The sequence below is a fragment of the Triturus cristatus genome, chromosome 1_1, assembly GCF_964204655.1.
Source record: "Triturus cristatus chromosome 1_1, aTriCri1.1, whole genome shotgun sequence".
NCBI lineage: Eukaryota > Metazoa > Chordata > Amphibia > Caudata > Salamandridae > Triturus > Triturus cristatus.
Window position 1 is genome coordinate 1285713819 of NC_140579.1, and position 26028 is coordinate 1285739846.

General features: G+C 43.6%; 1 protein-coding gene across 4 annotated transcripts in view; it reads left to right on the forward strand.

The window, feature by feature from the left end:
- Positions 1–26028, forward strand: part of LOC146871971 (translational activator of cytochrome c oxidase 1-like) — a 70888-nt gene that overhangs the window by 37306 nt on the left and 7554 nt on the right. For all 4 annotated transcript variants that reach the window (XR_014981281.1, XM_085652655.1, XM_085652644.1 and 1 more), the window contains exons 4-5: positions 21492–21625; positions 24742–24919. Coding sequence is in view for 3 of the 4 variants with exons in the window: in XM_085652655.1 (XP_085508781.1) it covers positions 21492–21625; positions 24742–24919 (312 nt within the window). In the remaining variant the exon portion in view is untranslated. The remainder of the gene's footprint in view (positions 1–21491; positions 21626–24741; positions 24920–26028) is intronic.

Below are 26028 nucleotides of genomic sequence, written 5' to 3' on the forward strand. Positions count from 1 at the left end.
TAGCATAACAAAACATAGCATAACAAAACACAACAAAACATAGCATAGCATAACAAAGCATAGCATAACAAAACATAGCATAACAAAACATAGCATAACAAAACACAACAAAACAGCATAGCATAACAGAACATAACAAAACATAGCAAAGCATAGCATAGCAAATCAAAACATAGCATAACAAAGCATAGCATAAAAAAACACAACAAAACATAGCATAGCAGACATAACAAAACATAGCAAAGCATAGCAAAACAACACATAGCATAACAAAGCATAACAAAAAACAACAAAACATAGCATAGCATAACATAACAAAACATAGCATAGCCTAACAAAACATAGCATAGCCTAACAAAACATAGCATAGCCTAACAAAACAACACATAGCATAGCAAAACACAACAAAACTTAGCATAACAAAACAAAACATAGCATAACAAAACATAGCATAGCATAACAAAACAAAGCATAGCATAGCATAACAAAACATAGCATAGCATCCACAAAACATAGCATAGCATAACAAAACATAGCATAGCATAGCATAGCATAACATAACATAAGAAAGCATAGCATTAAGTTTGATAAACTCATAGCGGCGGGCTAGCTAGCTTTAACGCGCAGTGAGTGTAAGCAACTCCGTAAACCCAGAAGCAGTCACTCGGTCACCTTTGCTCTTGTATTGCAGTGGCTTCGTTTATTAAACAGTGCCCATATTTATACTGTTAGAACTTTACTTGTGCAAATTTCAGGGCTCACAAAACTTTGATGAATCGAAATTCACAACAGAGGCTGTTAAGTTCGTGCTATATAGAACCCTAAGGATAAATAAAAAACCTTGCCATTTACAATGTGAATAGCTCCAACAAACACAAGACCTTTTTCAAAGTACAAAACATTGCCATTTACAATACCAATAGCTCCAACAAATGCGAGACCTATTGCATTTCCAATGCTTGTTTTTTTGTTTATGTCCATTGGCTTTGTGGTAGTGTTTTTTAGACTTATCAATGGACACTACCTGAATGAACGGTCTACAATTCGACTAATTAATGGAACTTTGGCCCCCCACTCCTCATCACACATTATGAAGAGGGACCAGACTTTTGTGAACATTACTGCCTGGCCTGTACGTGATGGGATCGCTTGGGATGCCGTTAAATTTCAAATTCATGGCCCCACTGAAGAGATTAATGTGCCAAATGTATTTCTATGGGTGATGTCGTTAAGCAGAATATTCACTCAGATGATTGGGATGTTCAAGCCATAGAAGCACTGTTTTCTGATTTGAAATATTATGCTGCATTTGATGCTGAGGATTTGTATTTAGATACTGCTAATTATGATGAGCAATTTTGTTATCAACATTATGGCACGCATTTCCTACACAAAGAAAATACGTTTAGAAACTTTGTAAATTATACACAATGGGAACACTGCCCCGCCCCTAGTATGGGCAGCTCTGCCACGTTAGTGGAAAAGTTCACTTATTTTTCTGATTTTAGTGTGTCCAATCCGGCCTCCTTTTATTTTAAAGTTGCGCCTGAGTCTGCTTCTAAAGTTAGACTGACACACACTAAATTGTTGTATTCCAAGTCCTTTATGGACGAGTTGGCAATTGGCGGGTATGATCTGTGGAAAGCTACAGTCGATCTTAAATCCCTCCATGCCGGGTCTGGGTGCTTATCCCAATTGGGGTAATCATACGGATCTATCCCTTGCTATGTTGCAGACACAGGTTTCCAACATGTCCTTAAATATTTCTGAATTGAATCCAGAAGGGTGGTTGGTGTGGCAAACGAGTTCGGACTCCTGTCAACATAGGTTTCTGGTTTTAAAGCAGGGGTATACACAGGTTCGTGTGGACCCCCGTTTTGAATCTTCTCACACTGTAACTACCTACTCAGTAGGAAAGTTATGCCAGTCTTGGCTGCAACATTCCACTTTAGCGTCTGTTAAACTCCATTTAGCACGATTGAATGACAAAATAGATTTGAATGATTTTGTTAAGGGTCCTGCAGTTGGCAGGCCCAAACGATGGGTGTATGCTGTTTATAACGAAGTTTGAAAGTTGTCACAAATTGAGGCTGCATCCAGATTACGTGCTATTGATCAAGCCAATATGGAAAAAGTGTTGGCTGTAATAGATAATAGTATTAACACCCTATCTTCTAGAATTTATACCGTAGATAATATTGTATCATCTGTGGTAGACATTGTGCAGGATGATTTGTCTGTATTGTATCATGGTCAAAATCAGTTGCGTTCTATTATGTAGTTTGCATGGACGTTGCAAACTTTAAAGGCAGGGAAAGTCCCTTGGGATTATATGAATACTTCATCTTTGTTCCTTCCTTTTAATTTAACTGCGAAACAGCAATTCATGTCCATGAAAGATGCTACATATTCATTGCTACACATTGAAAAATGAGAACCTTTGCCTTTCTCTGTTGCCGAATTGAATTCTGCTGTGTGGCTTGTACATGGGTTGATCACATTACCGTTTCCCCTGTTTAAGTTTAGTTCGTGCATGAAACATTATGCTCTAGGCAGATACGAACAATTGGCTACTGCCTTCCTGCATGAAGTCTGGTCGCTCCCTTTCACATACAGATGTGTGAGGGACGGCAAGGAGGTTTATTTGAAAGGTGAAGAGTGCACTTCCACTCCGGATCAATCTGTTGTGTGTAGGCACATTCAATTGTATGGTGCATGTAATGTGCATGCCCCTAATTTAGCTTGCGCCCTGAAAGGGATTCCTGTGCCAGTTATTACTCCATCTTTTACGCTGCTTGCTAACGGTAGTTATTTGCTGTTAAATAATGAAGCTTGCTGTGGGATGTTAGTGGGAATTCCCTACATAGTGACTGTATCACAGAGAGTAGTTTGCTGTAATAACGTCCTGTTCCCACCCCTGCATGGCCGGCTGGATGTATCCATCTGGCCTTCCATTCCAACCTTGATAGCAGAGTTCAACAAGATGAGCAGAATAAGGGCTCTATTGTCTCAAAAAGAAGTCGCGTTGACTTCGTCCCGGGAAACATTTGTCCTTCACATAGCAAACACGCGCACTGAGGTGCAAGCTCTTTTAAATACTGATCTGCCGCTTCATTTTGGGACTCTGATACAGACTATCTTTAATGCCTCATCCACAAGTGGCATAGCTCATTTTTTTTAAATTGTGGGCTCTGGCCTCGTGACCTCTTTTCAAACTATTTTTGGTGTGATCCCGGTCTTTCATTCTATTTTTTTCAGTGTCTTCGGAGGTCTCCCTTTACTTCTCGCCCTCATAGCTGGAATACTGTTGTTGATCTGCGCCCTGCGCTATGGATGCACAACTTGCGTCACACGACAACATGTCCCTGCTGCTCCATCTTCGTAACCGGATGCTTGAATTCTATGGCGCTTTACCGCTGGCGACTCTGAGCATAGCCTATGGATTGTCCTTCCGGTTTGCCTACTTTACTTGTGTGCATCCAGTCTTTCATTGCCTAGATTGTCCGTTCCAATGGGCTCTGGATTTGTGTCTGTCAAACTCGGTGTCTCCTGATCCGGATTATGATTGGCTTATGAGCCCCTTAGTGGCTCACGAGTTGGACTGTTCTGGTGTCTGGATTATGGCCTGTGCAGCAGCGCATGGAGTTCTTGGGAATTGGGATATCGGAACGGCTGCGATTGACTTCTTAGCGAACAGTTATCTTGAGGAACACCCCAGTTGTCCTCGCCAGGTGCTGGAGGCTCCGGTGGTTGAGGAGCATGCATGTTCCTTCCTCGTTCTGAACTGGATGGCAGATAATTTTGCGGAACGTTCCAATGATTTTCTCTTGGAAGCTGTTGCAACTTATTGTGCCTATACATTGATGGATTGATTTTTTACTTTCATTTCGTCCTACGTCCGTCGATGATGTTTTTTTTTATCCAAATCTACTTGTTTTTTTTTTACTCCGTTTTAACTTTTTTCTTTGTCTTGTTTTTTTTCTCTCTTTTTCGAACTTTTTTCACTTCCCTTATATGGACTTATAGTTCATGCCCTTGGTTCCGTTCTATCAAACTTGAACTCTGCGTTCTTGCAAGTGCGCCCCTACTGGTTAGTGGTCCGATCATGGGGGGGTGTAGTGAAGATCGTTATCTACCTATGTACAACGCTAAGTTAGCATAACCGCGTTAAATGTTAGAAAGCCATCTTGCCGCTTTTGCTGCTTTTGCACACGACACTGTAGTCACATGTTATTAAATTGAGAAATGCTTACTCGACTTTGCTTCACATGAGAACTGTCTGTTGTTAACATCCCAAACAGTGAGCAGCGACCTTGGTCTGTACACAGTGTAAAAGAAACAGTCTGGGTCGCTAGACGGTGCATGTTGTTGAGTTCAGGTTGATCGGCCCACTAGTTTAGCCATAACACGCTCGCAGCTGCAAATACCTGAAAGTCGAGTGCTTTTAATATTGCAGTGTTACATGTTTTTCATTACATTCGGAAGAAGAGCGTTCCTAGGAGCAGAGCATAGCTGATCCTGTGATGTGAACTCTCTGAGCTGATCTTTACGGTATGGGGTTCCCCATTCAAGTCTAGAGACCTTTTATTAGTCTAATAATACTATTAGTGTGTTAGAGAAAGGAAGGTAGCCTAGAGCCACTGTCATTTTAGTATGATTACTCCTTTCATTTTCTATGGTATTGTAACTATGCTGAAGGTTTTGATTTTAATCGTTTGTCTGCTAATGTTAGCCAAACTGCTGCATCTTAGGACACAAGGTTTATAAAATAAACTCTTTAAACTTTTCCCGTGTCTCTGTTTATTCTGTTGTGGACTGGTACTAGAATAATTACGAAAAGGTGTTTCTTATTCCCACCATTCCTGAGAAATATACTAAGTCGCTTGTTCTGGGTTGTCTATACATTGGGACCGCCGAGTTAAACCTCGGATACGAATGGGACACTGATGCTGGCCGGATGAGGGGTTCTGGGTTCTGAGGTGAGTTTTTGGTACACCGCAATTCACTGAGGGCCTGGGTTTCTGCGCATAGCTCTGCGCAGAAGCAGAAACCCTGCAACAAAAGAGCAGAGGAAAGTTGAGAAAAAGGGGGGGGGGAAGGTCGGAGGGAGGTGGGAACGCCTCCGGGTTGCTCAACTGGAAATATCAGGGTCCGCAGACGTAGAGAGAGACGGCGCGAGTGCAATGTGACCAAAAAGGGGTTAAATCGGCAAAACCCCTGAGAGATGAGGGGCAAAATGAACACGAGTCCCCACAGAGGGGGTGGAAGCGCTCGGGGGGGGGGGGACACGAAATGAGCTAAGAACGCAAAGTAAAACAAGAGCATGAGTAAAGAAAATATGAAAAAAACAGGCAAATTCAGTGTCGCATAGAGGGTGGGGAGGGGGAAAGGGGGGGCACATTCAGCCAGTCATTAACCACCCATATCATCAATAAACGCGATCCAAAGAGTATAGATCAAGGACAAATAAAATAAAAGTACTTATCTTGTGAGCAGCAGCAACAAAGAAGGGAGATGTCTACGTGCACATGGACTATATACTCTGTTAGAATGTTTTGAAGTTCTAGATCTCTTCATTGTTGCTGCTGTGAGCTGCGCAATAAAAGAGATTTGCATAATATTGGCCTCCGTGTCATGCCATAAAATTAAACCTACTATAAACTCAAATTGACTATTTTTTTTCTATGCACTCCAACATGCCAAATCATCTTGGATTGCCTCTTGCATCATTGTTGATTGGTGAATGGTAATCGGTGATAGTGCAAAGTGCCAGGCATTGCTAGAAACAATGGCTTTGCCTCCAATCTCAAATTTACAGTATGGCAAATAGTGTCTGTTTCTGGTTGAGAGTACTTTTGAGGATTAGACAATTCATCCCACAACATGACCACAAGAAGTACAATCCATTGTTCGGTCAAGAAGGGACTATGGCCATTCCCCCTTAAATGGCTGACCTAAAGTACACCTCGGAAGACAGTTCTGCATCCGCAGCACGCGTTGTTGCTGGTAGCAAAAGGTTTGATCACATCACCCCTACTCTACAAAGGTTCTGATTGCTTCCCATTGAATGATATGGGTTTCATCATAAATTTCATTAACAACCCTCTTTGCAGGTGTAAAACATGAAAAGATTGGTGGCCAGCAATATCTACAAAGTGCTGAAATACAGCTATTGGAACTTCCAGCATTAAAAAAAAAAAAAAATGAACAATGGCCCAATCTTAGTCTCTCTATACCATTAGAATGTGGATGTCACTCCCTTCTCCCTGTGTAGTACCTCTTTTCAAGAAACATTCACGGAATATCTTAAACTGTATCTTTTCGACAGACATTTCTAAACTTGATCCAATTAATCGCTTCTGAATACTGCCATTGTCTTGTGATTTACAACTACTTTTGCTGCTGCATTTGCCTTTTTTCTGACCGCTTCAGCTTTTCATTTACCTTCTCTCCATTCATTCACCTCCTAATTTGTTTCCACTTTGCTGCTATTCTACTTCCCCCTGTTGTTACTTTAGTAGCTTATCTTGTGTTGGCCCTTCTGTTCGAAAACAGCACTCTTGCTTTTCTGTTTTTCTCTCATGTTGCCCGTATTTACGTCTTGCTCAGATATTGCTGCATTACTTACCTGTTTCTGCTCTTATTTAATTGCTCTCACAGTAACATTTTGACAACCATGCTTTTATCCAGTCTCTCTCCTGTATTTCCTTCTATTAGTATCACCCCTTTTGTTTTTGTTCTTTATATTTGTAAGTAGGATATATTGGGTGCAGTACCCTCATTTAAATATATTGGAATACCTTATCACTGTATACCACAACTGTGTTTTCCATTATACAGCACTGTGACATCTTTGGTCCATGTTCTCCCTGTAGAAAACGCCAAAAATAAATATATCAGTGATGTGTAGCCAGACTCAATACATAGTAAACCACTTTAGCTACAGCTGCGTCTCTCATGTAGCATGTTACTTTTTCTCATCAAATGCTCCGCCCATTGGGACCAGTTGACAAAGAGGCATTTTTGAGTACATTGAGTAGAGCTCCTCTAGTACTCACCAGTGCAGTTCTCAGACGTATAGGTAGAGACCTCTGCCTACGCCCGTCCGATTTCTTATGTGCAAGTTCTTTGCCACAATTAGGGAGAACTCCACACAAGTAGGTATACTTTTTGTGTAAACGTATGAACATCCGGGAGAAGTGACTGGAAAATGGGTAATGTCTACTTAAAAGCGGTAGGAGTTAGGGGAAAATAAAAGGATGCAAGGAGGGACATATACATACAAAACGAGACATACAAAACAGTAAGTCATATGCAGTTCACAATTACCCATGTTTATTCGAGCAGTGCTGCAGCCTATATAATCTAAACCTACTCCAGCCAAGCCTTGGTGTAAGTCACGCTCCACCTAGGACCACTCACAAGTACTGCAGACAAAGTACTTGAAGATTAATATGCGCCAGGGACACTGCCAACACATAAGCAAACGTACAAAAACAATAAATATGAAATGCACCTAGAAATCCTAGAAAAAATTCAACATCGCCCTAAAAAACTGACACAAACATGAACCACAATGTATAAGAAGAAAATTAAACGTATAACATTGAAATCATTCAAACTAAGTAGACTTCCAACATGCACACGTTATGACATACAGGAATAAAAAAATAACGGACCTACAATTTCAAATGCATCCTCAGAATGAAACATCATGTGACATGGGCCATTGCTGAACACGTCAATTCGTACAGCATAACAACACACGTCTTAAGGACATGCTCACAGCCACTCATTGACACTCACTTAGCACACATCACTAGAGCATTTAAAGCCATACTCGTGTATAAACTTACCTTAGTAGGCAACACATCTACAATTACATAGCACATACTGCCCACCTTCATATATCACGCCAATCCCATAGTTAAAGTTTGAAAAACTATACTGTCTACACGTAGAAATACCCCTATGTAAGATAAGTTACATCCACACCATGAAACCGTTACACGTGTAAGTGATGTGGGATTACCAATAGTGTGTCACCCATCACTGCAGGCATGTTTTCTCCTACGGCCTCATCCTTTTTTACAATTTTTCCTGCCCCACTCCATAGAACTATGTGCTGGTGTGAAGTTCTATGGAAGCTACATAACGGAAAAAAATGTATGGCCTTTTCTGAGCTGACCGATGCAACATGCCTGCGGTTCTAGGCACCGTTTGTCAAGCTAGGAAATGCTGGAAGCGGATCTCCTTTTTTATTTAGCTGGAGGCTCCTCAGCTGCAGCATGGTTGTAAGTCAATGCATATACAAAGTCCACATTTTCATCTGTGGATTGCAAGTGTCATGTCTACTGCTCACTGGGTCTTCTCATGTGGTTCTATGGTGTCGTGTGCAAAGTATAATTACGAGGATGTAGTTGTAACCTTTGTCTGAATCTGTCTCTTAACTAAGTACATGCATTAAATATTGTTGTATCATGTTGGTACACAGGAGCTTGATCATGATAGATCATTGTAGATTCCGAGACTGTCCATGTCACTTTCCACGTGTCCAAATGATAGCTTTCTAGCACGTTGTATTGCTAAATACAAGAGACCTAAGGCCATGTCTACTTGACTCATGACAGACACAAATCAGAGACGGTATGAATAGAACATATCAGTTATTGTGACATTGAAATACAAAAGTGCCATTGTTAACGGCTGTCTGCATCGGTCCGTATCTGAAGGACCCTGGGCAGAGGAGCTGGACTGTTGGGCGCTTGTGGTCTGCCCTGTCATTTCCCTCCCGCCGCCGCTGCTGCAATTGCCGATCGCAGCGGTCGCTGAGCGGAGGTTTCTGCCTACAGCACCCAGAATTCCCGGCTGTGGTCCCGCCCCGAAACAAACTCACTTCCGCGCCCGGAGGCGCTAAAAACGGACGAGCTCCCTCGGTGGAGCGGGAGCCTCACTTTCTGACTTACTTTTTGTGCATTCTTACCTGCAGACCCTGGGCAGAGGAGCTGGACTGTTGGGCGCTTGTGGTCTGCCCTGTCATTTCCCTCCCGCCGCCGCTGCTGCAATTGCCGATCGCAGCGGTCGCTGAGCGGAGGTTTCTGCCTACAGCACCCAGAATTCCCGGCTGTGGTCCCGCCCCGAAACAAACTCACTTCCGCGCCCGGAGGCGCTAAAAACGGACGAGCTCCCTCGGTGGAGCGGGAGCCTCACTTTCTGACTTACTTTTTGTGCATTCTTACCTGCAGACCCTGGGCAGAGGAGCTGGACTGTTGGGCGCTTGTGGTCTGCCCTGTCATTTCCCTCCCGCCGCCGCTGCTGCAATTGCCGATCGCAGCGGTCGCTGAGCGGAGGTTTCTGCCTACAGCACCCAGAATTCCCGGCTGTGGTCCCGCCCCGAAACAAACTCACTTCCACGCCCGGAGGCGCTAAAAACGGACGAGCTCCCTCGGTGGAGCGGGAGCCTCACTTTCTGACTTACTTTTTGTGCATTCTTACCTGTAGACCCTGGGCAGAGGAGCTGGACTGTTGGGCGCTTGTGGTCTGCCCTGTCATTTCCCTCCCGCCGCCGCTGCTGCAATTGCCGATCGCAGCGGTCGCTGAGCGGAGGTTTCTGCCTACAGCACCCAGAATTCCCGGCTGTGGTCCCGCCCCGAAACAAACTCACTTCCGCGCCCGGAGGCGCTAAAAACGGACGAGCTCCCTCGGTGGAGCGGGAGCCTCACTTTCTGACTTACTTTTTGTGCATTCTTACCTGCAGACCCTGGGCAGAGGAGCTGGACTGTTGGGTGCTTGTGGTCTGCCCTTTCATTTCCCTCCCGCCGCCGCTGCTGCAATTGCCGATCGCAGCGGTCGCTGAGCGGAGGGAATTCCCGGCTGTGGTCTCGCCCCGAAACGAACTCACTTCCGTGCCCGGAGGCGCTAAAAACGGACGAGCTCCCTTGGTGGAGCGGGAGCCTCACTTTCTGACTTACTTTTTGTGCATTCTTACCTGCAGACCCTGGGCAGAGGAGCTGGACTGTTGGGCGCTTGTGGTCTGCCCTGTCATTTCCCTCCCGCCGCCGCTGCTGCAATTGCCGATCGCAGCGGTCGCTGAGCGGAGGTTTCTGCCTACAGCACCCAGAATTCCCGGCTGTGGTCCCGCCCCGAAACGAACTCACTTCCGCGCCCGGAGGCGCTAAAAACGGACGAGCATCCTCCGCGTCGCGGGACGCGCGTGGGTGGTGCCGGGCCAAGCCCGGGCAAAGGGCGGGCCGTCTGTGGCCGTCCGGGGCTGACCAAGGCTGGGCTGGCCACCCCCTTGATAAGTTATCTGTGGCTGTATGTCCAGTTAGCGACTATTTGGTTTGTTGCTTTTTTGTTAGGAAGTTTGTACTATAGGCTCATTCCACACTCACTGTATAGAGAGGCAAAGTTGATGTCTACCCGTTCGGGCAAGAGTTTGAGAGGGAGTGGTGGGGGAGGCCCTGGTTGTGTAACGGGTACCATGGACCAGTTTATTACCCGCGTTGTCACAGTTATCGAGAAGGAAATCGCCATTACAGAGCGGCGTCTTTCTCGGGAACATCTTGCTGACAAACGGTCATCGCTGGGTTCGTTGGCCCTAGTGCCATCCCCATTACGTCCACTTGATCCCTTGGTGGCTGCCTCACCCCCTTTAGATCACCCACGGGTAGCAGCTCTAAGGGCCAGTTTGGACAGGTTGGAGAATTTAACAGCTATAGTACAGCTTAACGATGATAATGCTGTACCAGTCCCACTTCTTAGTGAGTCCCCAGTTCCCATGCTCCCTCTTGTTACTCCTTCCAGCAATGGGGTCTCCCTTCCTCAGCCAGTATTGGCTACGCTGGCAGTAAACTATCCAGCCCCTAGTAAAAGAAAAAGAACTGCTAGCCCACGCAAAGGAAGCCATGCTAAATCCCATAAGAAGCTTAGGAGGTCAGGTGCTAGGGGAGGCGGGACCCAGAGAGTGGGGCTGGGCGTTAGTTGCCCTCAGGGGGAGAAGGGGGAGGTATCCCAAGGTATCAGAGTAGAGAACACCTGTGTCGACTTGACGGCTGGTTCTGTTGAGGCTCCATCCTACGAATTTCTCTCCATTGCCAACTTAGAGAAAATGATGAATTCATTATTGATTCCGGTTCTGGAGAGTGTTAAGGGGCTCTCAGAGCGGCTGGATAGGTTTGAACCCTGGACAATTTTTTCTCTATAAAATCCCTCATTAAATTACATTCAAGAACTAGGGAAGATGACCTAGGGGGGGAATTTGTACCCCGGGTAACACCTATATCCCTACAGGGCAACACCACTGTAGCTGCATCAGCACCCGGGGTGGTCGTGGAAAATGTCCCGTTGCACATCCTGTGGCTTCTTCCGGGGCCGCCTGGAAGTCAGGGTTGGACAAAATAGATGGCATAGTGCGACCCAAGATACCTAAGGCTAGTACCATCCCAACCAAAAGGACTGCTCGGACAAAGGATGTTGGTAGTAGTTGTCCAGCTAACTTAAAGAGTTCTGGAAATAGTACTGGCCCTGAGACGATTAACAATATGATGACAATCCCCACCCCACAGCCAGAAATGGATTCGGACGTAGGGCCGGTCCTTACTGTTAATTTACCCCCTGACTGCCAGCCTTATGTGGCAGTTCTTACCGGGGTGCCAGTCCTTAAACCAAGAGGTAATATGCCAACAAGAGATTTTATTTGAAAAAATTCTATCGTTGTTGATTTTAAGAAATTAATTTGGTGGGTGAGTTCTAGACAAATACCAACCCATATGTCAATTGACTGAACCAATCATCAAAAATATGAAATACACACACGGGAAATCTTTTTGTGAAATAATAACAAGTCTTTTTATATATCAATTCAATTTAAAAGGAGTACAAATGAACAATTGAATGCGCAATGAATCATGAAAAAGGAGAAAATAAATATTATCCACATTTCATGACAAAACATCTATTCCAAAAGGAAAAACCAGAGATCTATCTCATTCTCAGAGAATAGTAATCAACTGTACAAAATTAAGGGTCTTCACCGGGGCAGGCTGTAGATGGCAACAGGACTTTGAAGGTTGTCAACTGGAACATAGCTGGTCTGGCACGTAACATCGACATACCCGAATGGTACTCATTTATTGAATCATTCGGGATATGTATGTTCCAGGAAACTTGGTGCTTGGAGCCCCGACATAAAGTGGGCTATACCAGTTATTTTGTACCAGCTATCCCATCGCCCGGAGGGAGAGGCCTCCCTTCCGGCGGCCTACTAATCTGGGTAAACATCTCCTTGGGTTACTCTATCCGGTGCATAGATACTAAGTCCCTCGACCTACAGAGACTGTTAGAGGGCCACGTGGGGGGAGGACGCTTGAGATTCTTAACATTTATGTTAGAGGTTCTAGGGGTGGTATGTCGACATTGTCCCTTACGGGCGTCGATGACGAGCTTAGGTCTTGTGGTGTCGATTTGTTCATCTTGCTTGCTGGGGACTTTAATTGTACTTTTGAACCCCTAGCAGCGGAAGATATACTGGGTATCCAGGAGGACGACGCTAGGAGAGGCATCCCCCATCTCTCAGTACCACCGATTAAGAGATGGACTCAAAGTGTCATTGATCTTAATGCTCTCTCCTTGGAACACGGTGTAAAGGCTGTAAATGGCAGGACAAAGTCAGATTCTTGTGGGGCACACACATTCAACAGGGTTGGCCAATCCTCCAGAATTGATTATATCCTGTTGAACTATAAACTTTGGGGCCACTTGATGGATATGGTGGTTCTTCCTTCTACTGATAGCGACCACAATCCCCTGTCCTTGTCTTTGTCCCCTTTGTGGACTGTAGGGTCTAATGAACAAACTCCACATGATTGGAGGTCAACACGTGAAGTATGTCCTTCAAATTGTGGGAGGCGGCTAAGATGGAGGAACATTGTTGGCAATGAGGATAAGATGCTGGAAGCAAGATCAATTATGGTAAATGTCTTGTCCAGCTTGGACCTTGCCACAACTAGTGCCCATGAGATCTCCACATTGTTTGTGCAAACCACTAAAGCCTTGGGCGACCTTTTTTTAGTTCGTAATGCAAGCACTAGGGCCAATAATAGATGTCGCCCAAAGGGCAATCCTGGCTTGTATTCGCCTGCTTGTCGTAACGCCAAAAGGGATCTAATCAATGCAGTTAAACTTAAGGACGGTGGTCTGATTTGCACTGCTAGGAAAAGTTATAGAGGTGCCATCTCTAGGGCAAAGCTAGAGTGGGAGAACCAGTTTTGGTGTGATCTGAAACTGGCAAGCTCCGCTAGGGACTCGAAGGGCTTTTGGGAATTGATTAGAGCCAGAGATAAACCTGTGGACTCGCTTATAACATGTAATATCCCTGAGGCCTCGTGGTTCGACCACTTCTCCCATTTATATAATGTAGTAACGGACAATGGGGAAGTTCCCATTGATGCCCCTCCATTGGACCTCCGTGAGCCGAGCTTAGACTCTATGTTTACGGCCAAGGAAGTGGTGGATGCAATTAAGTGTCTTGTCCCTAACAAAGCTGCGGGGCCGGATGGCCTACCAGGGGACCTGTTACGCATCAACCCGATAGAATGGGGTAAACTTATTGCCTCACTATTAAATGCTAGTTTTTTAGATGCAGCTTTCCCAGAATCCTGGAGGGGCGCTGAGGTCGTCCCGATCTTCAAGAAAGGGTGTCGGGACGACCCAGCAAATTATCGCCCCATAAGTTTATTAGAATCCACGCAGAAGGTGGCAGGAAAGGTGGTTCTGGGGAGGGTTTTACAGTGGGTAGAGGAGAAGGGTATTCTGTCCGATTTCCAGGCAGGCTTTAGAACAGGTACTGGGACTATTGAGCAAACATTCCGGTTGTTGATGCTCTTCTGGAAAGTGGTTGTCCTGGGCAAAGGCAGTCTGTACCTGGCATTTATAGATCTGCGGACTGCCTTGACCTGGTTCCTCGTAGCCATCTCTGGAGGGTGCTATCTCGGCTGGGTTTGCCCCCATATTTATTGTCCCTGTTAATTAAGATGCACGCTGAAAATTTTGCGCAGATTAGGTGGGGAAACAAGGGTCAAAAGACATCACGAATACCTGTAAACAGAGATGTCCGTCAGGGATGCGTTCTTGCTCCCACTCTGTTTTCATTGTATGTTAACGGAGTGGTGGACCACCTTTTACAAATCCCTTCAGATGCCCCATCGTTGGCAGGCAGGAGGGTACCTACCCTCCTGTTTGCAGACGATACCTTACTGATTTCTAAGACCCCGGTAGGGCTACAGAACCTTTTAACTAGTTTTCAGTCTTTCTGTGATTTGAGGGGATTGGAAATCAATACTGGTAAGACCAAGTACCTGGTCTTGAATCCTCCAAAGAAGATTGGCAGGCCACCCACAGTAAAATCAGTTTCCCTAGAAAGGGTTAAAGAATTTGACTATTTAGGAATTCGCCTCTGTGACACTATGAGATGGAATTGCCACCTCCATAAGATGTTGTTGAAACATAAGAGGGTGGCGGGGGCATTACTTAAAGAACAACGGGCCTCCTCCCTCAAGCCAATTGCTCCGGTACTTGACATCTATAGGGCAAGAGGTGTGAGGGCGGCGCTCTATGGGGCGGAACTTTGGGGTGTGCAAAACGTGGACCAGCTGTCCTGCTCTGAAAATAAATTTCTCAAGGACCTAATGGGGCTCCCATACAGCACCCCAACCTTACCTTTATTGCTTGACATGGGTAGTTGTCCCATTAGCGATCAGGCAAGGATGCGTCCTCTTCTTCTTTGGGCTCGCATTTAGAGAGTCCCCGAACTGGCCAGCTACGCAGACGGTTTAAAAGAGATCTTATCGATGCCTGGCTGGCCCAAAATTAGTTGGTTGAGGGAAGTTAAGCGACTACTGATAGAATTGGGTCTAGAAGAAGCTTGGCAGTCAAGAACTGCTCCCCCTAAGTCTGTCTTGAAGAAACTGTATTGGAGATGGGTGATAGACGGGCGAAACACTAATCCTAAGCAATGCAGGTCCACTGCTGAATTCCTATTAGTGAAGGAGGTCCCATTCCGCGAGCCCTATCTCGATATTATATCAAAACCCAGAGATAGGGCATTGTATTTTAAATTTAGAGTAGGAATACTTCCTGTGGGTGAACTAACTGCTAGGTGGAAGGCCCCAGCCCAGACTACTCCTTTGTGTCCGCATTGTATGTCAAGGATAGAGTCAGTTCCCCACTTCCTATTCGAATGCCCTGCCTATGAAACTCCTCGTCGCAGGTGGTTGAAACCTCTTTGTAGAGAGTTAGGCACTAGACACCATAGGGAGGCCTTGCGAATTTTGAAAACGGACTCGCGGCCCCTTTTTGCCTGTGGCCGGGTGAAGTTTCTAAGCTGGGCATAGTCGATTAGATTAAATAGGCTTTTGTATCTTGTTTAATCCTGGTTTTACAATGTATTCCTTTTATGTAATTTATTGGTGCCTTCGTATTATGAATTGTATGTATCTTTTGATATGAATTGGCTCCTTTTATCGTTTTTATAAAATTGTGTGTGTATATGTATTGTTTTTTAAGACATGCTATTTGTCGAAATAAAGCCTTTCAAATCGTTAACTTATGAACAAACAATGTACACTTCAAAGCAGCAGCCCTTACATGTTCAGAAATAGCCATGCTTGCTGCACCCATCTGTCTTCCCTTGTTGCTCTCTGAATCATGCCTACGTTCCAGTGTGCCATCATGAGTGAATGTGTGGATGATACGGTTTGTGTAACTAAAGCCATGACATGTCCAAAGGCTACTTTGTTTTTGTAGATCCATGACAAATGTATTTGTTCGAGGGGTTAGTGTCATGTGCAGTTGCTGCTCTTTCGTTACTCCTTAGACAAACAGACAATACAATGCTTGGGACAGGGGAGTGGGGTATTTGATAAGAGTGGCTGTTGCAATTATGATATTTTCTCCTGTTATGCGCATGAAGCAGTGGATAAATGTACCATGAGGCTTCTGTTCTCTCAGTATTCATTTTCATCTGGCGGCAGGATATCAGTGCCCACAGGACAGGGCCGCAAGACATATTGTATGTTAACTTAAAGATACAAATGACAACTCAACAGAGACAATTTGAATAAAATGTTGGCATATATGGAACCTTTTACGCCCTATTTGCCCGTGAACATGTGTTGGAATAGTGTTTTACCTGGGAGTTCTACAAACCATTGGTGCTGGATGGACCCTCTGACGTCAGCTGCTGACCAATGCTGCCTAAAGGTGGCTGTGGACAAACCACCTCAGCCACTGAGCAGGCACCAAACTGGAGTATCACCACAGAGGAGGAGGGAGAGGATACAAATAGGGGGGAGTGTCTCTGCCTGGATAGTGTCATGCTCATAAGCCAAGTGACTATGTGGAGACATGGACACCACATGCCTGTCATCTTGGCCTGAATCCGCCCCACCCTTAATAACCAGGACTCCTTGCCACCACTCCTCCTTCTGAGAGAGCCTGCCAGAAAGAATAGTGGCTGGTGCTGGGACTTGCCTTGGATAACTCCGAGTCCTTTTGTATCTCTCCACGTCTGATATCACAGTTCGTCATGCTGTCTAATTTTCAGTAAGTCAAGAGGCTGGTCAGTAGGCACTCGAGGTCTTACAGAGGTCATGGAGACAACACAGGCTCATCGAGAGGTGTAGACTGCCCATCGTCAAAGTCTGCTGCCTACTGTGCTCATTGGCAATTCCATCCACCTTCAAACCCACCCTACCCTCTGCTGCTGTTTGAGCTCCTGCACGTCTTTCCACTCTGCACACTAAACTTCCAGAGTGTTTGCAGTGCCTTAGGAGGTATCTGGATCTGCCCTTGACTCCACAATGCCTGTGCCAGAGGAGGAGATGCACCTGGTCCAGGTCTTGGACATTAACGATGGCCAGAAACTCTTACCCTCAATCCAAGACTGCATTGATAAAACCCTACCTGGGTTGGGAGAGTGACTTGCAGATTTATGTGGCCAATTTGGATTTTTTGTTGCCATTTGGATCTTAGGGATTTTTGGCCATTCACTTGAATATTTTGATTGATTTATTTCATTTTGCCAATTGGCCTGCATACATAGACGTACCCCATGACTTTCCTGAAATGTTTTTATATGTTACACTCCCGCTTCGAAATGACTGTCTCTCCCTGGACTGCAACTCTATTTTGGTTATTTCTCACACCATCCCACCTGTGAACAGTTCACATACAACCTCTTAATATAATCATAAAACCCATAGCTATTTTATTTGTGTAAATAGAAAATGTAGATATATCTTTATTTTGTAAAACGTAGTATCTAGGGGTGTGATGTGTGATGATGGGGTAGTGACTGGTGGATAAACATGTCGGTTTTAGTTCCTTTCCACACTTCCAGGAGGGTCATTAGTATCCTCTCTCTTGCAACAACGGGAGTACATTGGAATCAGGAGATGGGAACTGGCCAGTTGGTGGACCCTGAAGATGGTTGTTGTCAACTAGTAAACTGCCCTGCTGGTTGTGATGGGGCCCTGCGAGGAAGATCCTATATGAGATGCATAACCTTCTCATGACATCTTGCCTTCCTTTCCCTTAAAACATAGATATGTTCCTGGTGAAACTCACAAAAGTGGTGAAGCCTGTTGTCAAGGTTGTCCAAGACCCACGTCTGTCTCTTTAGAATCCTTGGGAGGACTTGCTAGTGGGTCGCAGTCTACCTCAGTTGGGTAGACATATACTTTATATATCCTTGTTTGCAAATTCCACACTGAGTACTGTTATATATCTGTCTGAGATGACCACCCTGTTGTTCTCTATGTTGAGGATTGACATCAGAGGGGTTGTGGGATGAAAAGTGATAGACCTGGCTCACATGGGGGTTCTTCCTGTGAGAAGGTGGAGAGAAGATATCAGTCACACCTGGTTGAAAGAGTGATACAGGGGAGGCAAATGTGGTACCTGCAGGCTCAGGAGTGGTTGCCGATGAGTACTGCTAAGCTGGAACTCACATCTGTGGCTTTTTTGTCGATTCCTGGTGTGATAAATTGGGTTGTTGGTTGAGGGGGGTAAAATACTACTCGATCAACAGCCATAATCCTTGTCAGGGTGTACCACAAGAATATCACTAAATTAACCAGTGCTTAATCCTCTGATAGCTTGACACAAAAGCAGTCTTAACTTGGAAGCAATGTGTAAACTATTTATGATGCACACACACAGTAATACAATGAAAACAATGCAAGAAAACCCCCCACATCAATTTAGTAAAATATAATAAATTATTTGATACCAAAACTACAAAAATCCAATCAATAGAGAAGGAGATATGCAGTTTTAAAGGTTTTAGATAATTAAAGCACAAAGTTCCACTCATGGCTATCTGGTCGTGCATACCACATGAAAGTCACAAGTAGCAGAGACAGCATCGCTGATGGTCGTTGCTGTATCACGAGGGGCAGGCCGGGCATCGCAGACTGTCATAGCTGTAGCACGAAGATCCTGTTGTATGTTGCAGGGGGGTTAATTGTTTGGTGATTCGCATTGGCGGTCACTGTCATCTGTCAATGCTGTAGTACAGAGTGCCTATCGCCTGTTGCTGGTCATCGTTGGTGGTCTCTGTAGCGCGTGGAGTAGAACTCACCAGAGCACGTAATGATGGTTGCCACAGGCAGTAATATAATTATGCGAACTGGCCCGTTTGTGGTCCTCTAGTGCCTAAAACCTCAGGATTGCACCTTTTCCCTTAAGTGAAGGTCAACTGATGCAACACCAAGGGTCTGGAACCTGTGAGGCACAACTTGGGGATCAGTAACTCACTCCAGCAGTCCAGGTGCAGCTGGGCAGTTGCTGAGAGGCCTCTGGAACTTGTTGTGGCCCTGAATCTCAAAACGGGGTCAGCCAGCTGAGCCCTGGAGTCACTTCAGCCTGATATAAAGAATGCAGGGGCAGTCCAGTACTGACCAATGCTGTATCAAGGTGGCTTTCCATGTCCCCTTTGATACAGAAGCTGAAAAAAAAAATAATGAAAAGCTTCAGAATTCTGAGAGTGTGACTGAGGATAATTATGTGACTTGTCTCACGGCTAATACATTTCAAAGGGGGGTGCGTCTTTTTCCTTTCATATGGACAAATTGATAAATGAAGCAAGATATTTTTGAGCTTAGAAAGGAGATTAGTAAGATGGGAATGCATGTACTTGGTAGTAAATGTACTAGGGGCAGACCTGCCATACGAACCCAATGGTAGAGGGCCAAATTGTTGCTTGCAGGTTGCCCACTTTTCTGGTATGATGGGTGGGCAGAAATTTGGACACCAGGGGACGTTGTGTCACTGCAGCTGTGAAGAGAGGCGCGTACAAAGTAAGTTACTCATTGATTAAACATCTATAGAGTTTTATCCTGGGTGATAGCTACAGGGAGAATGGTGTCAGAGGCAAACATTGATGAGAAAGTGGTAGGTTCTGGGACGACAAAAGACATATTATTCGATGATTGGCTGCAGTGGGGGTATTGAGTAGGTGACCAGAGACCTTTCTTTATATTTACAGTGAAGTAGAAAAAAGGAAGGATATATGCCCTAATTACACAGACACCAAAAATGGCCACACAGGCAGTGCAGCAGCAGCAGCGGTGGTGGAGGTATGTGGCCAAAGGGTTGGCAAGAAAAGACCTGCAGAGGAAAAAATGACTTAAGGGGGATAGGCAGATGTGATCCCTAGTCACATAACTGTGTGAAGAGGATACATTTATGGTAGTATTGAGCTATGAAAAACAAAGACTGACAAGAGGTTGGTTGTAACTGCAATGTAGAGGTGATCACGATAGTAGGGATGCATTGTGAAGGCGGTCCTGGTTGAGCCCTTGCTACAGGAGGGGTTTTTGCGGCTGCAGCTGTTGACTGTAATGCAACTAACATGAAGACTGTAGAAAGGAAAGTTAGAAGATATCAAGGGTAGTATGTTCACTCTTAAATGTACCAAGCGAGTAGGGGTTGTGGTGGGGATGAGTGAGTGAATTGTGATTAGTGCTTACATGTCAAGGGAGATGGAGATTTGCATAGAGATGTTTTTTGTTTCTTTCCTCACTTGACAGGATTCCCTGGGGTAGTTCGAGGTGCATGGTGGAGAGGACACTCTCGTCAAGGGGGTTGAGATGGAATGGAATTTGTGTCCACCGCTAGAAAGAGATTTTGCCACCTGTATTCTGGCATATGTTTCCTTCACCCAAGTCTTGCTATTTCGTGATAGGATTTCCCCAGTGCTTATATGGATTCCCAATATATTCGTCCTGCCTGTGAGGTCCTACCATAAGGCCACATCCTCCGCTCCACTGAGGGTGTACTGAAGCAGACTATGTAGTCGCCTGTAGTGGTCCTCTACAAAGTTAACTACAAGTTATGATTCCTCCTCAGTTCCTCTTCCTCTTGACTAGGGTGGTGTGGACTATGGTGGCTGTATGGTGTGTTTAGCACCATTTTGCATGGCAGCACAGAGGGAAGAGGGCAGAGGCCAGGGTGTGGCTTCTATGTATGCTCTTTAAAGACATTCTGGCGTGTTTGGGTTTCAAAATCTAGGTAAAGCATAGCTGGTTTTTTTCTTATCTCGCTTGACAGGATTCCTTGCGGCAGGTCGAGGTGCATGGTGGAGAGGACACTCTCCTCAAGGGGGTTGAGATGGAATGGAATTTGTTTCCACCGCTAGACAGAGACTTTGCCAACTGTATTCTGGCATACGTTTCCTTCACCAAAGTCCTGCTATTTCTTCTTAGGATTTCCCCAGTCCTTAAATACATTCCCAATACATACACCCTGCCTGGGAGCTCCTGCCACAAGGCCACACCTTCTGCTCCAATGAGGGTGTACTGAAGCAGACCATGTAGTCCACTGTCGTGGTCCTCTACAAATTTAACTACAATTTCTAATTCCTCCTTAGTTCCTCTTTCTCTGCCTAGTGTCGTCTGGACCATGGTGGCTGTATGTTGTGTTTAGCATCATGTTGTATGGCAGCACAATGGGAAGAGGCAGAGGCCAGGGTGTGGATTCTCCGTCTGAGCTTCCATATTAGTATTTGTCAGTTGTGTGATTATTTTTGTTTTCCTCAGGTGGTTACTGATTTCCTATTCATTTAATTTCGTAGTCTTGAATAGCAATGGTGGAGATCTCCACCTACACCACGTGGGACTAGGTTAATCAGCATATGCCTAATAAATGCCTGTACAATTACTAGTATTGATTGTGATTCATACATATCCCATGCACTCGTACTACTTTATACTCTTGGAAGGCAAATGTGGGGTAGTTTTATTAAAATTATTTAAAACTGGGCTGGCCTGTCTTCTGCAGGATAGGAGTTTTCCATTTGGCATATGTAGCTTTTTCTCTTGGTGATTAGCATTTTATAATCCACCAATGTCTCAATGACCCCATTTAAATTCTGTACCCAGTTTGGCCATCCTTGAGATCTAAACGTTAGCTAATGCTGGCTTCACTTTCAGGAAAAGGGGAAAAGCTCCTCCTATGTATTGTATGAGGGGCGAGGCCCTGGAGGCTCTGTCCTGCTTATCGAGGCGATCACTGACAACAGTAAGAGAGCCCACCAGGAAATCAAGTACATCATGAACAGGAATGGGTAAGTTGTTTGTGTGTGGTATTGTTTTCTATAGGGTTGTCGAAGTTAAAATGAATACCTGTCTCTAGAAATGGGACTGGTAAGCACCTTGCTTGTTGTGGAGATAAATAGAAAGCGAGAGACATAGCAAAAATAATGCAGAGAACTGGATGATGAGGACATTTGTGTCTTATTCTGTCAGCATCTTACTCAATCCTTGCTCAATTTACTGAACATATTTTTCAGACCTCTGCAAATAATGAGACTTATCCTGTTTGACTGTAAGTGAATCCACATTGATCATGTAGATAGACAGCCGGCGCATGAATTAAATATGCATATTTGTGATCTTCTTGTACAAAAATAAATACTAATTCAGATTGTTCACCATAGCGATGCATTGGTATGCAACTGTAGCCTGGTTTCATGGTCAAGAACAACCGAAGCTCAACTGATTGTTTTTTTTGCCCACGCGGGTTGGAATTATCACTGGTTGAGCGATGACCAAAATTATCAATCTTCTATATACAGCCCTGAGGAAGTCGCAGAAATATTGTTCCACATGCGAAGAAACGCGTGTCGGCTGGTTTTTCTCTGGTCTTTGGCTCTCAAGTACTGAATATTTCTTTACGCTTCAGAATATATTTTTCTTATCTGTCGGCTTCTATATTGTAGTTCATGTTTATACTGACATACTGCTTACTTACTATTATGTGTGCCTAGGTCAGTGTATTTTGGTTTTGCACTATGTTGTTTTCATGTTGGAGGCTCATTAATCTGGCATCACTGGGGGACAATCCTTGTGTTGCATGCTCTAATATATTGTGTGCAATAAAAGCAAATTAAAATAAAATGTCACAACGATCAAACGATCAAGTGTTTACTCAGCCAAAATTAGTTATGTTTGTCTTTTTAACAATAAATATGAAAGAATGTTCTTACATTTTATTTGTCATGTAAACATTATAAGCCAATTGTGTTCAGGCCAATAAGTACAAGGTTATGAGCATGCATCAACAATGAAAGGTGCTTATGCCCCTCATTGGGAGGAAAGCAAATAATCAGATGCAGTGTATTAGGCATCTCTGTCATGTATAGATTGAATAACTTTATTGGTCACTAATTATTCTGTGACAAATTCACATCCAACTGCTAGGCCTGATAATTGTTACTAACCAATATAAGGCCTAGTGGAATTTGACAGTGAATAAACACGTGACAATGGCAACATGTTTGTACATTGTTGGAAAATAATATAATTAAAGAATCAGATGAGAAACTAAAAAGCGCCAAGGAGAAACGTATATTCAAAGCATGTGATCTATTCTTTTGTGGGGCGTTGCATGGCTCTTTATGGACGACCCGGAAATGCAATCCTACTTTTTGAGTTCTGATGTAATGTGTTCACAGGAAACTAAGTTAAATGAGCTGACCGACTTAAAAAGTTTTTAATCTTCTGAAGAGCAGCCCAAAAAAATCCTCAAGAAAACTCCAAATTGAGCACATTATTGATCTATAATTTGTATCTACCACCACTGAAAGCTAGAAAAGATGAGTTAGCAGTCAAACAAATAGATGATATAGTGATCATAATGGAATGCTTCAATTGGTGGCATGTGTATCATAAAAGGAGACTGGGCACAGTGAGAATTAATTGAAAGATAGTGCAGATTACTTGCTAAAACACAAAAACCTAATAATTATAGGCTGTTTGGTTGAGAAACTAAACACACTTCAATTTCTAGGGCTCAGCAGGAGATTTAGAATGGATCCCCAATTAAATAAACTTCCATCTCTCTAGTAGGCATAAGAAATTATTAGACTATATATTTGTGATTTTAGCAATTTTCAACACGTATGGAGTTTTCAAAATTGATCGACGGGATGAAAAGGACCACTTCAAATCCATGAAAAGATTTTTCAACTGAATTTGAAGTAAACAAAGTAAATTCCTCGAGTCAAGTTAACTTAAATGTGAAAGTTGATGTAAAGTCTAGTTATACTATTTGGACACTGAATAGTCTAACCTTAATGGAAAGTTATAGATTCTTTTAATTATAGGTATGCGTGTGAAGGCAATTAAAATAGTCCTAGCTTCAGCTATAGTCTCCAAGGTCCAAATCCATATGTACCACTTTTCCGAGAATTGCAATAACGCTGATATTTCGTAAGGTAAAGTTCTTCTGAATGGTCATTTTAAAGCTTATTGCTGCTTTGCTGAGTTGGCTTAACCAGATATTTGAAAGGAAAACTGATAATATAAGTGATGAACAAACTACTGAGTAAAAACATCTGGTTGAGGATTAACCTAGGCTTGGTGGTGCTCATCAAGAAGTTAAAATGTAAATTGACCTAAAGTTGGTTAATGGCTTGCCCCAAAATGATTGTCTAAACATTCTTTAGATTCTGAAACTTTTAATGGTTAAATGCAGGTTTCAGTCTAAAATATGGTGACCAAAATATAGAAAACCAAAATATCGAGGAGGTAATAGCACAGAGAGAGCTATAGTTTACTGTTAACTCAAACATCTATGTACCTTAAACAAATATATATACTTAATTGAGGTATGTAGATGTGAAGTTAGGTATAAAAAATCTATACATTCTTACCAGTCGATATTTAAGTTCTTGATATTCTGGTCACAATATTTTGACCTCTCAATATTCATTCCTTCTGCGATACTCCAGATCCACTCTTTGAAGATGTAATATTTGTTAAGTTCTAATACAAATGCACATTTTAGCAGCTACATATTTCTAATTCATAAGACAATTATTCTAAAAATTGTAAAGTTTTTTCCCCTAAATGCAAGCCACCGAGTGACTCTTTAAAGGAAGGAACGAAAATATTTACTTTCATTTTAATAATTTCCCTCCAAGTGCATCCTAAGCAATTTTTTAGTTACTTGTCATTTCTTTACCTTGATTTATATGGTGCACAACTCTTTGTTGTGATGATTTAGAACGTATAGTTAGGATATCTTATTCTGTAGGCTTCATTAGATTGTTCAAGAAGAAGCCTTAACACTAATGTTTTTCAGGTTGCTGCAAGTGAATTTTGAATTGTAGAAGAGTAGTACAGGTCTAGGTTATATATATATATATATATATATATATATATATATGTTTTCTTTTAGGGGGATGCTGTGCGATGGGGCACGGCACTGCTTCAGTAAAAAGGGTGCGATTATGGCCAGAGGTGAGAATAGAACAAACCAAGCCATTGAGCTGGACCGAGCACTGGAGCTGGCAATAGAAGCTGGAGCTGAAGACGTCACAGAGGTGGAGGATGAAGACGAGAAAACTGTGCTGAAAGTGAGAGTTCCAATCATATTTCATCTTCATGACTTCTGAAAGCAACATATTTGACTCTCTGTGATTCTTTGCTGTTTTTCTCATTACTTACAAGAAAAGGATTTTGTCTCTGTGACTGATGGATACTTTGTTTGTATGTATGTGCGTATGTAAATGCATATGTGTGTTCTTTTTGGGTATGTCAGCTTGCTTTTGATTTATTCTGTGCTATATAGTGGGCTGCCCCTCAGATCTAGATATGTCTCTAAGACGATCTGTTTTTCTCTGCTGTTTTGTTTGCCTTTGCTTGTATGTCTCCTCGTCTCTTCCACTTGTGCATTGCCCATATAGCCAGGGTTATTCCACTGGGCTGTCTCAGGAATCTTTGGAAACGCTCTGGTCTCTCTTCTTTTGCAAGAGTTTTACGTCCTGCAAGGGATTCATGTTTATGCAAGAGATATACATGTTGGCATTCTGCACCCAAATCTGGTACTGATATAACTTTGGGTGTAAGCCTCATTGCTGTATTTTCAGTTAGCCAATAAAAATTAAAGAGCCATAAAACAGCCATATTCCCAAAACCCCCTATCCAAACAACAAGCACCACATTCAGCTGATTTTGCAGGAACTTCAAAAAATCCAGTGATGAAAACATTGGTGACCAGGAGTCGGTCACCAGAGTCTTGTCAGGGACACCGATGACAACAGTTACTTGAGTTCAGAATCTGGTTGGCTCAATTGATTGTGATATTGTTCGATGGGACATGCATATGTGAGCCAGCACCAATCTTAGAATCCTAAGGGTACATAGTTGTGGTCAAGATTTCCTGTTGACACAAGCACCCATGGACTATGTGCTCCAACTGCAGTAACTGGTTTCATCAGTTATTTCTGTGAACTGGACTTTAACATTATGGCTTTTCCATAAACGCAAAAGTCAGTATGTCTGGAATGGTATGGGCTAGTATGGTTGAAACTGTTCTGGAATTTAGATGACCAAACCAGATCCCCAAAGGGGTGTGAAGTGGACTGCCTCCTAGTTTTTCTGGGACTTGGGAGCCGTGATACAGGCACCTTAGAGGAACAAAGCGAGTAAGCGACTGTTATACAATCTTCTGTCTCCACTCTAC